This window comes from Callithrix jacchus, chromosome 6, assembly GCF_049354715.1.
Source record: "Callithrix jacchus isolate 240 chromosome 6, calJac240_pri, whole genome shotgun sequence".
In the NCBI taxonomy this organism is placed as follows: domain Eukaryota; kingdom Metazoa; phylum Chordata; class Mammalia; order Primates; family Cebidae; genus Callithrix; species Callithrix jacchus.
Window position 1 is genome coordinate 17,753,159 of NC_133507.1, and position 17,959 is coordinate 17,771,117.

The following is a 17,959-nucleotide window of genomic DNA, read 5'->3' on the forward strand; positions in this document are numbered from 1 at the left end:
ATTATCTCTTCTGAATGCAAGACTACACAGCACACAGCTGGCCAGACACACTACATTTCGCAAGCTCCCTTGCTTATTATGTGGCCATATGGTGAGGACCTCTCCAATGGAACATGAGGGGTAGTGCTGTGTGCTTCTAATAGAGAGTCTTCTCCACACTCACCCTCTCCCTATCTCAATCCAAGACAATACCACAGTGAATGGCAAAGAAACGAGATGAAAGATATTCGGGTCCTTCAGGCTGTGTGTGGCAGAACCACTCACTGACTTTTAACATTTGCCTGAACTGTGACCTAAGAGAGAGAGAAAAAAAAAACTCCTGTCTTGTCTAATCACTGCATTGTAGGGTCTTTTAGCTATAGCAGTTTAACTTTACCCTAACTTGGGTCAGGGACTAGAGGCTTCAGTGGGGTCTAAGATCCTCTGTAGTGGAGGTAGTAAAGAGAGTGAGGTGAAAGGCTAAAAGGGAGTGGTCAGAGTGGAGTGTATGGGTTATGAAATGGAAACGTCAGAGGTGAGCAGTTAGAGGTGATAAAAAAAAAAAAAAAAAACCTAAGATAGGACCAATAGAATGTGTGGCTAAGGTGGAGGAAAGTGCAAATTAAGTTTCAGAAAATATAGGAGACTGGCCCAGGATCACACATGAATGAGCAGAAGGGCCAAGATTCCCACTGAGACCCGAGTGACTTCACACTCCATGCTCTTTCCACTCTGCCAAGTCTTCAGGTACAATCAAACCACCTGGTTCAAAGAAAAGGCTGCAGGTGAAGTGTTTCTATGAAAAAGGGTTAGTTCAGCCCCATGAACATGTAATACAACTTCTCCTGGAGTAATGGGTAGTACTCTACAAGAACACAATTACAGCCTGTACCTGACTTAACAATGGCTCAACTCAGGATTTTTTTACTTTACAAGAGTGCAAATGCAATACACATTCAGTAAAGTCCTTAAGATGGAGTTATGCCCAGATAAACCCATCATCAGATATCTTCGACTTACAATGTGTTTCTCTGGACATAACTCCCTAAGAAGTCGAGTAGTATCCATATTGTTAATACGTAATTAGAATCACCATGCTTTGGGACCCTGTATTTTTCATGATCTACTATTTCATCCATCCAGAGGCCCGGTGGCCGCACTCACGTCCTCCTCTTCTCCTCTGGATGACCACCACTGATTCACCTGGTCTATGAATCATCATTGACTCCTCTAGTCTCTATTTCCTCCAAGCCATCTTCTAAATTGCTTCAAGTTACCTTGTGAAATTTGTACTATGCCTTCCACCACATAAAACACTAGCAACCTGCACAAGACCTCTCTTCCCGATATCCCCGCAGTCTACTGTTCAGTCACATTTTCCCTGTCTCCCTCGCCCCAATGTATGCTGCAGCTGGATTCACTTATTTACCATTTTCATACTCCTGTACCTTTGCATATGCTGGGCCTCTCCTTGAAATATCCTCAACGCTTGGTCATACAACACACTCCCATTTATCCAACTCCAGTGCTCTTCCCCAGTATGCTTGTCCTTCTCTGCCCTTCCTTCATCTCCCTCCACTGTCCCTAGACAGACACAATTAAAGCTATTATTGTACTGTATTATAATAATCTCTATTTGTCTCCTCATTCATTCTTGGCATTCTGACACAGTTTCTACTTGACCCATAGTAGGTGCTCAAAACCTACACTGAAAGCTGAATGAGACTGCATTTAGCTGCTCCATTTTGATCACACTGAAATTAGATGAACTGTTTCTGGTGGGTCTCAGCATTTTACACCACATTTATTATTTCCCCAAAGAAAGTCAGTCTGGACGGCAGAAGAAATACAAAGTCCAGCTGTTTGCATCCATGCCTCCTTTCATAGTGTGCTCTGGAACCCAACATTTCAAAGCTACCTTCAAAGTAAGATGTTACTAAACAAGCCTACTACACTACTGGCATTATGCAGATAAAACATAAACAGGCTGGCAAGAGTTGAGAATGTGACAGAGGATGTGGCTGGGGCCAGCAGGTGTTTATGGGGCAGCTGTGATGGCTCAGCCATCCAAGAACAGCCAGTCTGGTCTCTGTAGGGACACCTGCGGCTTGCCAGCTCCACTACCCAAATTATAGTACGTGCTACACAGTATTTGTTTCTGCTATGGCCAAGGAGAGCTGCTCACTCTTCCACCTGCATGACACAGATGGTACAAATGGGAGCATGCTTCCACACGAGGATGTGCAATTACACCCAGTTCCTCCAGCTGTGACAATTACCAAGAGAAAACCCGATGGAAGGAAACAATCCTGGCAGGCAACTGTCTTCCCTGCTGGCACTTACCACTTAGTTCTCCCAGGAACAGCTGCTGCATCCATGGCCTCTCATCTCTTTCACAGTCCTTCCTGGAACCCAAGTACTTGAAGAGCTTTGGGTATGATAGGAACATAAAGCAGTCATTGAACCACATATATTTAAGTATGAAAATACCATGGCTTTATTTTTCTCTTATAAAGGTAGCCGTGCTTATTGGCTAAATGGAAAGGATGTACATAGTTCTCATGAGTAAACATGATGTAACTGTTTTCAGATGCAAACCATAATGCCAAAGAAGTGACATGAAGGGGGTAAAAGCGTAATGCTTTCATCTTCACAGCAATAAAATGCAAAGTTAAGCAAACATGAAATGGACTCAATTAATGCTGGGCATTCCCACAGGGAAAAGCCAAGAAGATATTATATCAATCAATAAAAGTATTGTATACAGTTTAAAAATTTCATTAGGTTGAGCCACCCTCACTCCTCTCTCTGGCTCTCTCCCATCTGAGGTATACCAGGCTGGAACTAACAAAGCTAGTAGTCAGGAGCTTTTGCTTTGGAGTCCACTGAGATAAGAGGGTGACAAAGTCTTGGAAGACCAGAAAACCTGGCTCTGGTGAGGCACCTACGTGCAGCAGTGTCGCATATGGAAGTTGACAACATACTCAGCATTAGTCCTCTGCACAGAAATAGCAAAAGGCTCAAAAGGGTGAAAGGTGAAGGCAACAAGGCGTCGCACTGTGTGGTTGATGGGGCGGCCCAGTAACCCTGCCTGGATCTCAAATTTGAGCAGGCCGGAGTCCCGGGCATAGAACCTAAAAAGAACAAGGACAGAGACAGAGAAAGAAGGGACAGTATTGATATTCAACATCAAACTGAAATGTAGACAGCAGGGGAATATGGCAACTCATTATTCTACCTTATTAATATAATCTCCTCTTATATCAGCCCCAGGTTAGCAGAACTATAAAAACACCTTGGTATGATCAGCTTATTTAGTGAAGAATAATTATAAATCTAACTATGTTGTACTGAGTCACTGGTCATTTCTCTTTCCTGAGATGACTCAGTTTCAGCCTTAATTACAGCCTTTCCACTTCCAGATGCTCCTGCCTCAAGATTGTCTAGGCCAGGGCTAGAAATGAAATGCAAGCCACACGTGTAATTTTAAATTTTCATGTAGCCATACTAAAAAAGGTAAAAATAAAAAAGGGAAATTAATTTTAATAATACATTTTATTTACTCCAATATATATATAATTTCAATCTATAATCAATATCAAAATATTAGTGAGATATTTCTCTTTATTGTGGAAATCTAGTGTGTATTTGACACTTAAGCACACCTCAACTTGAACTAGCCACACTTTAAGTCCTCAATAGTCACACGTGGCTAATGGCTACCATATTAGACAGTGTGAATCTAGGCTCACCTTTTGCATTTTTCATTTTTAAGAATAAATCTTTTAAAAGGTTCTTTTTCATGCATAGAAACAAAATACTAAATAGTGTTTAATTTTTCATCTAGTACGCAAGACTAAAGATGCTTCCATCCCTCCCAGTACTTAAATGTCTTTACCATATGCAAAATAAATGCCCTGTGGTTTGGGGAACTACAGGTGATGAGTGAGTGGAGGCTGAACGGCAGAGGCAGATGTGGGTGGGGAGGCAGGTGGGGATGGGGCATCAGGGAGGATTCTAGAAAATAAAAAGCCTTGAATTAAAGATACCTATAATCTCCTTTTGGAAATCCAATATGTAAGCAGACCTAAAGATAATACCTTTTAACTCCACAATCCTATATCCAAAAATTTATATCTTCAGAATTTGATTTAAATGAAATAACTAGTACATGAATAAAGAGGACTGCTATGGCATTTGTTTTAATGTAAAAATGCAGAAAGAGAATAAATCCTCAGTAATGGGGGAATGGTTAAATAAATCATGGTACATCTACTTGACAGAATAATATACCATCATCAGGACTGTAATTGTAAGGACTGTACATAATTACAACATAAAATAATGTTTATAAAATAAAGACAGACTATAAAAAATGATGTTAACCGTGATTACAACTGTGTAAATTTATATTCACACAGTTGTAATCACGGTTAACATCATTTAAATATAAATATGCATATTGACAAAGACTAGACTGGAATGTACAACAAAGATATTGGAGTAACAGTATTCTCTCTTCAAATGCCCTTAATAGCCTTATATTTCTCATTTTTAATTAAAAATATAAAGAAAAATTATTAAAGAAACCTCTTTATTCAGGAACAATGGCATTTCCAGATTTTAGATTAATCTTCTCCAATTAGAAAGGTAGGAAAGTCAGAAAGGAGAGAGAAATGCATCTCATGGTACTTGACTTACACCAGATGAGGCCCATCTTTTTTATGCGTAAAAAGCACATGGCCTTACTCCCACAATCCCCAAATACAAAGGGATTGTAAGTTAAAGTAAGTTGTTTGAGCTTCTAAATCCACTCCCAGTTTACAGGACATATGGGTAAATAAGAAATACAGTAAATACTACCCCAGGGATGCAATAAGCAAAATCTAGAATTTGGAGAACGCTAGAGGGCAAACAACCTGGTTTCTTCAACAATTTCATTGCAAAGAAAATAGAAGAGGGAAGAAGAACCTATGAAAAAAAAATGACTGGGCCAAGAGGGGTGGCTCAAGCCTGTAATCCCACCACTTTGGGAGGCTGGGCAGGTGGATCACCTGAGGTCAAGAGTTCAAGACCAGCCTAGCCAACATGGTGAAACCCCATCTCTACAAAATTACAAAAATTAGCTGGTGTGGTGGCAGGCAACTGTAATCCCAGCTACTCAGGAGGCTGAGGCAGGAGAATCGCTTGATCCCCAGAGAGGGGACTGCAGTGGGCTGAGATCGCACCACTGCACTCCAGCCTAGGAAACAGAGTGAGACTCTGTCTCAAAACAACAACAACAAATAAATGACTGAAGGGAACAATGACCAAATCCCATGCATGAACCTTGTTTGGATCCAATGCAAACAAATAAACTATAAAAAGAATATTTACAAGACAACAGGGATATATAAAAACTGACTATATATTTGAAGATACTAAAAAGTTTTTGTTAATTTAAGATGGGATAATGGTGTTACTTGTTTTACTAGGATAACTTGGATTTCCTTTAAAATAACCCAGGACAAGGGTTGGAAGGGGAGGGAGCAGTGGTATTGATGGAAATAGGTGAGAAAAGAGTGCCAATGAACTGATAATTGTTGAAGTGGGTGATGGGTACACGAAGGTTTATCACACTCTTCTACTTTTTGTATATGTTAAAAACTCTCCATAATTAAAAAAAATTTACTAGTTTTTGGAACTTGACTAATTTCTCAAAAAAAATTATAAATGGTGATTAATTATACAGAATATGTCACACAGCCCCATTTAATACACAATGAGGCTGGATGATGAAATATATCTACGATAAAGCTCCAACTACCACTGTTTTTTGTTTTTTTTTTTTTTTTAGGAAGGGAGGGAGGGAGAGAGGAAGGGAGGGAGGGAGGGAGGGAGGGAAAGAGGGAGGGAGGGAGAGAAGGGAAGGAAGGAAATCAAGCAATGAGAGAGACATTGCTGACCTGGATCTAGAGGTCTACAAGTTGATTCCTTTTTTTTTTTTTTTTTTGAGAGAAGGAAAGAAAAAAAAAGGAATGAAGGAGAGGAAGAAAGAGGAAGAAAAAGAGGGAGAGAGAACGGAAATGTTGCTTTATTCTAAAAAAATGGGTATTAATAATGGCCAATCAATGTTTCATTTAAACCTATGAGTAGGTGTAATGTGGTATTGACAAGAATGTATATTTTGTGTATTTGAAGTGGAGAGCTCTATAAATATTTATTAAGTTTACTTGTTCCGGATCTGAGTTTGAGTCCTTGATATCCTTATTAATTTTCTGTCTCATTGAGTCTAAGACTCTATGTGTCTGAGTGTTAGGATCATTAGCTCTTGTTGTTGCATTGATCCTTTTACCACTATATCTTTGTTGCTTTAAAATTTATTTTATCAGATACGAGAATTGCAACTCCTGCTTTTTATTTATTTATTTATTTATTTTTGCTCTCCATTTGGTTGGTAAATCTTTCTCCAACCCTTTGTTTTGAGTCTTTGTGTATCCTTGCATGTGAAATGGGTCTGGATGTAACATACTGTTGGGTTTTGGCTGTATCTTTTGATTGGGGGATTTAGTCAATTGAAATTTAGGATTACTGCCATTTGATGTTAACTGGCTGTTTTATCCATTCGTTGATGTAAATTCTTCTTTATGTTGATGCTCTTTACTTTTTGGTATATTTTTAGAGAGGCTAATACTGGTTGTTTCTTTCTATGTGTAATGCTTTGTTCAGAAGCTCTTGTAAAGCAGGCCTGGTGGTAATAAAATCTCTGAGTACTTGCTCGTTCATAAAAGATTTTATTTTTCCTTCAGTTGTGAAGCTTAGTTTGGCTGGATATGAAATTCTGGGCTGAAAGTTCTGTTCTTTAAGGATGTTGAATATTGGCCCCCACTCTCTTCTGGCTTATAGAGTTTCTGCTGAGAGATCTGCTGTAAATCTGACAGGCTTCCCTTTGTGGGTAACCTGACCTTTCTCTGGCTGCCCTTAGTATTTTCTCCTTCATTTCAATCCTGGTGAATCTAACAATATATGTGCCTTGGGGTTGCTCTTCCTGTGGAATATCTTTGTGGTGTTCTCTGTATTACCTGGGGTTGAATATTGTCCTGCTTTGCTAGATTGGGAAAGTTTTCCTGAATAATATCCTGAAGAATATTTTCCAGCTTGGATTCATTCTCTCCGTAGCATTCAGGTACACCTATCAAACATAAATTTGGTCTTTTCACATAGTCCCACATTTCTTGGAGACTTTGCTCATTCCTTTTTATCCTTTTTTCTCTAATCTTGTCTTCTCATTTTATTTCATTAAGTTGGACTTCGACCTCTGATATCCTTTCTTCTGCTTGAACAATTCGAGTGTTTAAACCTGTGCATACTTCTCAGAGTTCCTGTATTATATTTTTCAGTTCCATTAATTCACTTACATTCCTCTCTAAGTTGTCCATTCTCAGGATTTCGTCAAACCTTTTTTCAAAGTTCTTAGTTTCTTTACATTGGGCTACAACATGTTCTTTTAACTCACAGAAGTTTCTATTATCCATCTTCTGAAGCCTGATTCTGTTAATGGGATGCGCTCATTCTGCATCAAGCTTTGTTCCCTTGTTGGTGAGGAACTGTCTGTCATCCTCTTTAGAGGGAGAGGTGTTCTGATTTTGAGTATTCTCAGCCTTTTTACGCTGGTTTCTTCCCATGATTGTAAATGTATCCACCTGTCGTCTTTGTAATTACCAATTTTCAAATTAGGTCTCTGAGTGGACGTCCAGGTTGTTAATTCCCAGGGCCGAAATATGAGTGACCCACTGCGCCGGCCAAAACAGTGGCGTTAAGACTGATGGTGCTTTTCTGCCCAGGAATCTCCAGTCTGGCTTCCTTCTTGAGTCTGTAATAGGCGACTCTGCCTTCCCGGAGCTCCAAACCTTGGTCAGAAGGGGAACCAGTCCCGTTTACTCTGCACCAAGAGCTGTCGCACCGAGGTGCTGGCACAACCGCTGCGCCGGCCGCAAGAGTCGCGCTGGCAACCCGTGTGGCTCCTCCAAACCTCAGTCAGAAGGGGAATCAGTCCCGTTTACTCTGCACCAAGAGCTGCTGCACAAAGTTGCCGGCAAAACCGCTACGCTGGCCACAAGAGTTGCACTGGCAACATGTGGAGCTCCTCCACTGGGAATCTTCTGCTCTGTGAGCGACCAAAATTTGTTTGAAAGTGTGGCATCCAATTGTTCTCTGAGGTTTCACTGGGAGCTGCAATCCCGAGATGTTAGCGATCGGCCATCTTGGTTCGTTCTCCTAACTACCACTGTTTCTATGTCAAAAAGACCTTCCAAGCTCCATCTCAGAGCTCCAGGAACACACCCACCTTGAGGTAACTCCACTAGTGACAGTAATCCCAGCTCCTCCCCCTAGTACTATTACAACACACAGTTCCAAACATGGAGAGACAGACGGGTCTGTGAACTGGACTTCTGTGAGGAAAGAATTTCTTGTAAGGTCAGTTTCAAAGTTCCAACAATAACACAGTAGTCTACACTCCAAAATTCCTCCAAGAGAGGAAGCATGAGTTTCTCCTAAACCTGCCAGCAGTTCCCCAAATTGTCTCTGCTATTTTTTCTATTAGGTAACATGGTAGGATAAAATAATATGTGTCAGATGCATAATTATAAATCTCAATGACCAAAAACTATTATGGAATGGCATTAGATGATTAAATGGGAAAGCACAGCTTCCTCCCCTGGAAACCATTAAAAGAGGACAACACTTATCTGAATTAGATGTTCTGATGAGAAGCAAGGAGTAGGAATAATTTATGAGACTAGTACCTAAATGATCAAAGCACTAACTGCATTATAGAAATAGCCTGCCTTTTCAGTCCTACCCATGAGTACAAGTGGAGACAGTCACAATGAAATGATGTCCAGAAGAAGAGAAGAAGAAAACAGGCCATCTGTAGCCCTTGAGCAATTTGTAGCTATAGCAGAGACACTGTACCTGATTGGGTGATCTCCACAAGTCTTGGGCCGCTCCATGACAGATACCCACTTGTCATCATAACTGAAGAGGGACAAATCCAGATAGGGGCTACCACTGTAAGACTGAGCACTGATGGGGAGCTGACCCAGCAGCCGGCGTACCGCCTCTGTGTGCCCTCCATACTTGGCATTTATAATAGTGTCTTTGAACCTAAATAAAAGGACCAGTGAGGAAGGCTTTGTTAGTGGGTACACAAAGCTGTCTTGGATTTTAAATTGACAAATACATATCTAAGAACAACTCATTCTTTACATACACATTAAAACCTAGGTAATGAATTGAGACAGAACTCTCTCACACACACTACAAGTCTGGCCAGCTACAAATACTTTTAAAAAGCAAAACATATAACCACCCTATTATATGGATATAGAATTCTACATTGCAAACCACCCTTTTCATAGAATTCTGAGGACATGATTTTAATGACTTCAAGCTTTCAGTATTATTGATAAGTCTAATGCAATTATGATGACTTATTGTTTTTACATGTGAAATGTATGTTCTTTCTGCAAATTCCCTTTACCATTATCCTCTCTTTGCCTCTCTCCAGTGTCAGACTATTTTCTACATATCATTCTTTTGTGGTTTATTGAAGTACATCTCCACAGACTTCCTTAGAAAACATACCTGAGAGGTAATCTTTCCAGACTTTACAAGTTTAAGAATGTCTCCATTCCACCCTATTATATGGATATAGAATTCTAACTTGCAAACCATCCTTTTCATAGAATATTGAGGGCATGATTTTAATGACTTCAAGCTATCAGTATTATTGATAAGTCTAATGCAATTATGATGAATTATTGTTTTTACATGTAAAATGTATGTTCTTTCTCAGAAAGTTTTTACAATATTCTCTTTATCCCCAATATTCCAAAATTTTCCAGTGATATGCCTCTCAGTGCAGGTCTTTTTCATTGACTGAACTGGGTACTAGATGAATCCACTGGTGCAAGGGTAAAGATTTAATTTTCATCAGGGAAAAAAAGCCATGGTTTGTAGTGCTCGCTGATTTCTGTGGAGTAAATCTTTCTGCTATAACCAAGGTAGCAATGTGACATTACTGAATGTGCAGTTGTCAAAAAATGAGCAGTAGCACATTATTAATAGTATTTATACCATATAGATAAAATAGATGCAAATAACCACAAGAGCCTAAGTAAGGAATAAATCAGAAATAATATTTAATAACAACTTTAACAATCAGCTTTCAAAAATTCCTGAAAGTTTTACAGTCAGGTCTCATGAGCCAGTACAAGCCAGCTCCAGCAATGGATGGTCCTGCCAATCTAAAAATGTATGTTCTTCAGTTCTGTGAAGCTATCTCATTATTTCTCCACTTTGTTTTCTCTACTGCTCCTTCAGGAATTAGCCAGATATTTGACCTCCGAGGCATATACTCTATTTTTTTTTTTAATGTTTCTCTTCTATGTCCCATCTCTTATGTATTTACTCTACTTTGTTGGAGGGTTCCTCCACTGTATCTAACAAATTTTAAATTTTCAAAAATTTCTCATTGTTCTAGGAATGTTTTTGTTTTAAGAATTTCCACTGTTTTGGTGAGTGTAACACTGTTTCTTTTTTTTCTTTTTCTTTTTTTTTGAGATAGGTTCTCACTTTGTCACCCACATTGGAGTGCTGGAGTGTAGTAGCTTGATCGTGGTTCACTGCAATCTCCACCTCCCAGGCTCAAGCAATCTTCTTGTCTCAGCCCCTCCAAGTAGCTGGGACTCAGTTGCATGCCAACACACCCAGGTAACTTTTTTGCTTTTTGTAGAGACAAGGTTTTGCCATGTTACCCAGGCTGGTCTCAAACTCCTGAGCTTAAGTCATCCATCCATGCTGACCTTCCAAAGAGCTAGGATTAAAGGCATAAGCCACCACACCAGGCCTGTTTGCTTACTCTTTATTCCTTATTCTGTTTGTTTTGTGTTGGTCTCTTGTAGAATAAAGGCTTTCCTTAAACGACTCATGATCCCTGGTGTCCATTTTTATTCCTGAACATTTATTTTGACCTATAAAAGTCCCAATTTCATTGATTTTTATCAGAATATTACCAGGAGAAGATTACTATAAAATTTAGCACTTAGAACCTTGTGCTCACAAGAAGTAAAAAAAAAAAAAAATTTCAATTTATATATACATTATATTTTCAATGTAGCAAGTATGATTAGTGGTCAACAAAATATATTAGCATACAATTCTGTAGGGGAGATAGAACAGATATACAAATTTGAGAATTAGAAGAAACAACGTAAAATTCCCAATTTTGGGTATACTTTGCTATGAACTTTTCATAAAAAATACTTGAATACCAAATTACTATGGTAATTAGCATCCTTTTGCTATATTTTAAAGTGTTGGAATAACTTTAAATGTCAGTGTTTAATATACGTTGAAAACAGCATCCTCTACAACTACTTAAATTTAGTAGTAACAGGAAAAGAAATTAAAAATCAACGTAAAAATATGTGAGGGTACCCACAGATTTTCAAAATCTTTTGACAGTAAAGAAAAACTCTGAAAATCACTGAGCTGGAATATACCACCATTCTCCTCAGTTCTTTTCTGGCACTTTCTGTAATTTTGTTTAATTCTAGATGTATTCCAAAGTAATTTTTGGAAAATAGTTTCCCTCAATTCCTAGATGACTTCATTCATTCAGCAAATAACTACTGAGCTCCTCCCACAGGGCAGACACTGCCCTTGGTGTTGTGATATGGAAGTAGACATAATAGAGAAAATCCCTGCCCTCATGGAGCTTATCATCGAATGACTTCTTTGATGTTTTGACTGAGTGTACCCCTCTTTTGTTGTTTCTGTTTTTTGTTTTTGAGACAGAAACCTGCTCTGTCACCCAGGTTGGAGTGCAGTGGCACACTTATGGCTCACTGCAACCTCTGCCTCCCAGGCTCAAGTGATCCTCCCACCTTAGCCTCCCTAGTAGCTAGGTGGGACTACAGCCATGTGCCACCATGCTCAGCTAATTTTTTTTTTTTTTTGGTAAAGACAGGGTTTTGCCATGTTGCCTAGGCTGGTCTAGAAACCTGGGCTCAAGTGATCCACCTGCGTTGACCTTCCAAAGTGTTGAAATTACACGCACAGGCCACCACACTCAGACTGTTACTTGTTAATTATCTGCTTAATTTTGAAGAAATTAAAAAAAAATTTTATGCCAAAATGAAAAAAGCAAAATCTGACCCATGTTCTGCATCTAAAAATTCTTCTATACTGAAGAGATACTAGTAAGGCAGAAGATTTGTGTGAACCAAAGTAAACGGGAAATGCAAGTCAGTTGTCTGAAATCAATAGCCATCTATCTGTAATTGAGTACTATCTTTTTATGTAAGTATGATGCCACTGAATTATGATATTTGTTTTTCCCAGAGGCAGCAATGCTTATTCTGATTCATCCACTCACTATGGTCTGATCTATCTTTGGACCTAAAACAGGTATTTTCCATTACATTACTGTCTAAAGTAAGGGAAACAATTTAAGTATGTGAAATATGATAAAGCACTGCCTAACTAAAGTAAGATTCAGTTTAGGCCCTTGGCCCAAACTAAGTATTTGTTTCACAGTAATGCACCATGGCACTTATTAGAAGCTCTGGCTCATAGAAGAGCCTTGCTGACTGGTGCATATATATTTAGGGTGACCTAAGTGATCTGTAAAGGGACTCCAATATCAATATCTGGAAGTCTCCTCTTTGTGTTGGTCAGTTTCCCTAGGGAAAAAATCTCTAATCTCCTGTCTGGAGAGTATAAGCCTAGATGCCATATCTAGGAAGGGGGATAGGAGTCTTACCCTTCAGCATTTCAACTTTCTCCTAATTCCTGTTTTTGGCCTAACATGTCTTATCCCTACTTTTAGATATACCTCATGAACCTGAGACCAGAGCCTATCTGGTTCAATCTGTCCACAGAATAAACTTCCAGCCTTTTGTGGAGGTAGAAGAGACAGTCACTTGGCTATGCAGACCCAGAAAATGGATCTAGAGGGTCTGACTGCTCCTTTTTTTTTTTTTGTAGGAAGGGAGGAAGGGAGGAAAGAAGAAAGGGAGGAAGGGAAGGGGAGGGGAGGGGAGGGGAGGGGAAGGGGAAGGGGAAGGGGAGGGGAGGGGAGGGGAGGGGAGGGGAGGGGAGGGGAGGGGAGGGGAGGGGAGGGGAGGGGAGGGGAGGGGAGGGGAAGGGAAGGGAAGGGAGGGGAAGGGAAGAGAGAAAATCAGGCAATGAGAGAGACATTGCTGACCTGGATCTAGAGGTCTACAAGTTGATTTCTTTTTTTCTTTTTTTGAGAGAAGGAAAGAAAAACAAGGAGTGAAGGAGAGTAAGAAAGAGGAAGAAAAAGTGGGAGAGAGAATGGAAATATTGCTTTATTCTAAAAAAAAAAAAATGGGTATAAATAATGGCCAATCAATATTTCATTTAAACCTATGAGTAGGTGTGATGTGGTATTGACAAGAATATATATTTTGTGTATTTGAAGTGGAGAGCTCTATAAATATTTATTAAGTTTATTTGTTCTGGATCTTAGTTCAAGTCCTTGATATTCTTATTAATTTTCTGTCTCATTGAGTCTAAGATTCTATGTATTTGGGTGTTAGGATCGTTAGCTCTTGTTGTTGCATTAATCCTTTTACCACTATATCTTTGTTGCTTTAAAATCTATTTTATCAGATACGAGAATTGCAACTCCTCCTTTTTATTTATTTATTTATTTATTTTCCAACAAGAAGCCATAACTTTATTTATTTATTTATTTATTTTATTTTATTTTATTTTTTTTCTCTGCCTGTTTGATCAGGTCTTTATTCAAAAGAAGCTGTCCAAAATGATTTGACCTTTACGGAATAATCAAATTTAAGAGTTTATACAGCAGGCTTCTTTTCCTCTGTAGGGGGTTTCTTTTCTGCTGGCTTCTTTTCAGGGGCTGGTTTCTTGGTAGCTGCTGCCTTTTTTCCTACTGGAGGTTTCTTCTGCTTCTTAACACCAACAGCAGCCTTCTTTCCTTTCTTACTTACTACAACAGGCTTCTTGCCTGCAACCCCCTTCTCATCTGATTTGGCTTCTAGTGCTGCTGCTGCTGCTGTGGCCGCCTTATCCACCCGGCGCTTGTGATTCCTGGCCTGGCGGAGAATGGTGTTCCGGCGCATGGTCTTCGCGTATGGGTTTAGCTTCAACATGATTCTCAGGTTTTTCAGTGGGTTCTTCTTTAGGACTCTGCGATGAATCTTCTTGCGTGGTGCTCGAAGGGCTCTTTGGATCTCTGGGCTTTTCAAGATTCTGCTGAGATCTGTATTGATCATCTTGTGCATGGAGAGATTGTAGTTACTCTTGAGGGAAGCAGCTTTACGCCAAGTGCCATACAATTCATCTAACTTCCGGAAAGCACTTTCAGTCCAAATGCAGAAACGTCCCACATGCCCACTGGGAGCAAGCTTCAAAATGTTCAGTTTGCTTACATTAAGCAGAGTAATTCCAGGGATGTTTCTGAAGGCCTTGATGATACCATTATCCTCATTGTAGATGATGCAGGGGCCTCTGCGCTGGATACGGCGACGATTTCTCATTTTGCCCTTGCCAGCTCTCATTCGCTGAGAGGCATAGACCTTTTTGATATCATTCCAGGCTTTTAGTTTCTTAAGAAGCAAAACAGCCTCCTTGGTCTTCTTGTAGCCTTCAACTTTATCTTCGACTACCAAAGGAAGTTCAGGAACTTCCTCAATACGATGACCTTTAGACATGACCAGTGCTGGTAAGGCTGAGGCAGCCAGGGCAGAACAGATGGCATATCGTTTTTGGGTTGTGTTCACTCTACGATGCCAACGGCGCCAGGTTTTGGTTGGTGCAAACATTCGGCCTCCACGACACATATTTCCAAAAGCACCCTGGCCAGAACGGTGAGTCCCACCACCTCGAACTCTTGGAATTCGAGCCACAGCTCTGCCAGTACCCCAAGACTCAGCACTAGTCTGATGGCCTGCTAATTCACTGACGGCATAGGGCTGTCTGTTGTTTTTGCGCAAGTTGGTGTGAACAAAGTTCACAATATCTGGTCGAATAGGAGCCTTGAACACAGCAGGCAAAGTGACATTTTTGCCAGATGACTCCCCCTTTTCGGAGTACACCGATATCAGTGGGCGAGCACACGCCATGGCGTAGAGAAGAGACAGCCACGCTCCTCTCGACCCGGCAGCTGCCACGGGAAAAGCCATAACTTTATTTATGATAGAAACTACAAATTTCAAACCAAGCTGCAGTTACTCCTTTGAGACACCAAAAAAGTTGCTTTCAGATGGTTACATTGTTAATTCCATAATAGCATTTACAATATCATTACTGCTGTTCTTCAGGGCTCGGACTGCCTTTGCTCTCCACACATTTGCTTGTGACATGACCAATTCTATGTCTTTAACTTCCACACCTGTTTCATCGACCTCTTTCTCTTCACTCTCCTCTTGTACAGTTGGAGTCTGTGTGTTTTCTTGAATGTTTGAGACAGCTTCACCTTGAACTTTGAATTTCTCAGCAGCTGCCAGTTGTGCTTGCTGAGATAAATCCTCGATCTTGGCTTCCCCAAATACTATGTAGATATCCGAAGCAGGGCTCTTGTAGACATCTGGTTTTGTGATGACAAAGAGGATATTCTTAGATTTCCGGATAGTGACTCTAGTAACTCCTGTAACCTGTCGAAGACCCTGTTTGGACATAGCCCTCCGTGCCTTCTTTTCACTTCGACTTTGTTTTGCTTTACTGACAGGTTCTTCATCTATCTCAGCTGCTGCTGCCAGCTGGGCTTGTTGTGTGGTTGCCTGGGTGGAGTCCTGTTCTTCAAGCTCTGGTACTGATTCATCACTATCAGATTCTGTTCCAGATCCTGTCTCAGCCTGGGGCTGTGGCAACTCCTGCTCTGTAGCAGGGACGGTTTCTGTGGCTTCACCGGTCATTTCGTGCAGGGAGCACGGAATCAAGATGGCGGCAGAAAGAGAGCGAGCGAGAGCGTGACCCACGCCTGTTGCAGAAGGAAGCCTATTTATTTATTTTTGCTCTCCATTTGGTTGGTAAATCTTTCTCCAACGCTTTGTTTTGAGTCTTTGTGTATCCTTGCGTGTGAAATGGGTCTGGATGTAGCATACCGTTGGGTTTTGGCTGTATCTTTTGATTGGGGGATTTAGTCAATTGAAATTTAGGATTACTGCCATTTGATGTTAACTGGCTGTTTTATCCATTCGTTGATGTAAATTCTTCTTTATGTTGATGCTCTTTACTTTTTGGTATATTTTTAGAAAGGCTAATACTGGTTGTTTCTTTCTATGTGTAATGCTTCTTTCAGAAGCTCTTGTAAAGCAGGCCTGGTGGTAATAAAATCTCTGAGTACTTGCTTGTTCATAAAAGATTTTATTTTTCCTTCAGTTGTGAAGCTTAGTTTGGCTGGATATGAAATTCTGGGCTGAAAGTTCTGTTCTTTAAGGATGTTGAATATTGGCCCCCACTCTCTTCTGGCTTGTAGAGTTTCTGCTGAGAGATTTGCTGTACGTCTGATAGGCTTCCCTTTGTAATTAACCTGACCTTTCTCTCTGGCTTCCCTTAGTATTTTCTCCTTCATTTCAATCCTGGTGAATCTAACAATATATGTGTCTTGGGGTTGCTCTTCTTGCGGAATATCTTTGTGGTGTTCTCTGTATTACCTGGGGTTGAATACTGCCCTGCTTTGCTAGTTTAGGAAAATTTTCCTGAATAACATCCTGAAGAATATTTTCCAGCTTGGATTCATTTTCTCCGTAGCATTCAGGTACACCAATCATATGTAAATTTGGTCTTTTCACATGGTCCCACATTTCTTGGAGACTTTGCTCATTCCTTTTTATCCTTTTTTCTCTAATCTTGTCTTCTCATTTTATTTCATTAAGTTGGACTTCGACCTCTGATATCCTTTCTTCTGCTTGAACAATTCGAGTGTTTAAACCTATGCATACTTCTCGGAGTTCCTGTATTGTATTTTTCAGTTCCATTAATTCACTTATATTCCTCTCTAAGTTGTCTATTCTCAGGATTTCGTCAAACCTTTTTTCAAAGTTCTTAGTTTCTTTACATTGGGCTACAACATGTTCTTTTAACTCACAGAAATTTCTATTATCCATCTTCTGAAGCCTGATTCTGTTAATGGGATGCGCTCGTTCTGCATCAAGCCTTGTTCTCTTGTTGGTGAGGAACTGTCATCCTCTTTAGAGGGAGGGGCATTCTGATTTTGAGTATTCTCAGCCTTTTTACGCTGGTTTCTTCCCATCATTGTAAATTTATCCACTTGTCGTCTTTGTAATTACCAATTTTCAAATTAGGTCTCTGAGTGGACGTCCAGGTTGTTAATTCCCAGGGCCGAAATATGAGTGACCCACTGCGCCAGCCAAAACAGCGGCGTTAAGACTGATGGTGCTTTTCTGCCCAGGGAATCTCCAGTCTGGCTTCCTTCTTGAGTCCGTAATAGGCAACTCTGCCTTCCCAGAGCTCCAAACCTTGGTCAGAAGGGGAACTAGTCCTGTTTACTCTGCACCAAGAGCTGCCACACCGAGGTGCCAGCAAAACTGTAGCGCCAGCCACAAGAGTCCCATGTGGCTCCTCCCAATCCTCAGTCAGAAGGGGGACCAGTCCCGTTTACTCTGCACCATGAGCTGCCACACCAAGGTGCCGGCGAAACTGCTATGCCAGCCACAAGAGTCGCGCTGGCAACCCATGTGACTCCTCCACTGGGAATCTTCTGCTCCGCGAGCAACCACATTTTGTCTGAAAGTGTGGCATCCTCTCATTCTCTGTGCTTTAACTGGGAGCTGCAATCCCGAGATGTTAGCGATCAGCCATCTTGGATCATTCCCCTGACTGCTCCTTTTAAGAACTTTATCACTCAGGCTTGTAATTCCAGCGTTTTTGGAGGCTGAGATGGGTGGATCACAAAGTCAGGAGTTTGAAGACCAGCCTGTCA

At 40.5% G+C, this 17,959-nt stretch overlaps 1 protein-coding gene and 2 pseudogenes across 10 annotated transcripts in view; all 3 read right to left on the reverse strand.

Moving 5' to 3' along the window:
* Positions 1 to 2,452: 2,452 nt before the first annotated feature.
* The window catches only part of DET1 (DET1 partner of COP1 E3 ubiquitin ligase), a 96,916-nt gene continuing 81,409 nt past the window's right edge, over positions 2,453 to 17,959 (reverse strand). For all 9 annotated transcript variants that reach the window (XM_078376023.1, XM_054258279.2, XM_035306515.3 and 6 more), the window contains 2 exons: positions 8,935 to 9,126; positions 2,453 to 3,113 (listed from right to left, as the gene is read on the reverse strand). In XM_078376023.1, coding sequence (XP_078232149.1) covers positions 2,924 to 3,113; positions 8,935 to 9,126 — 382 coding nt within the window. In that variant the 3' untranslated portion in view covers positions 2,453 to 2,923. The remainder of the gene's footprint in view (positions 3,114 to 8,934; positions 9,127 to 17,959) is intronic.
* LOC144576584 (large ribosomal subunit protein uL4 pseudogene) lies at positions 13,726 to 15,185 on the reverse strand (annotated as a pseudogene). The gene has a single exon (XR_013536631.1). The product of XR_013536631.1 is annotated as a large ribosomal subunit protein uL4 pseudogene (transcript).
* Positions 15,188 to 16,006, reverse strand: LOC103793650 (nascent polypeptide-associated complex subunit alpha pseudogene; annotated as a pseudogene).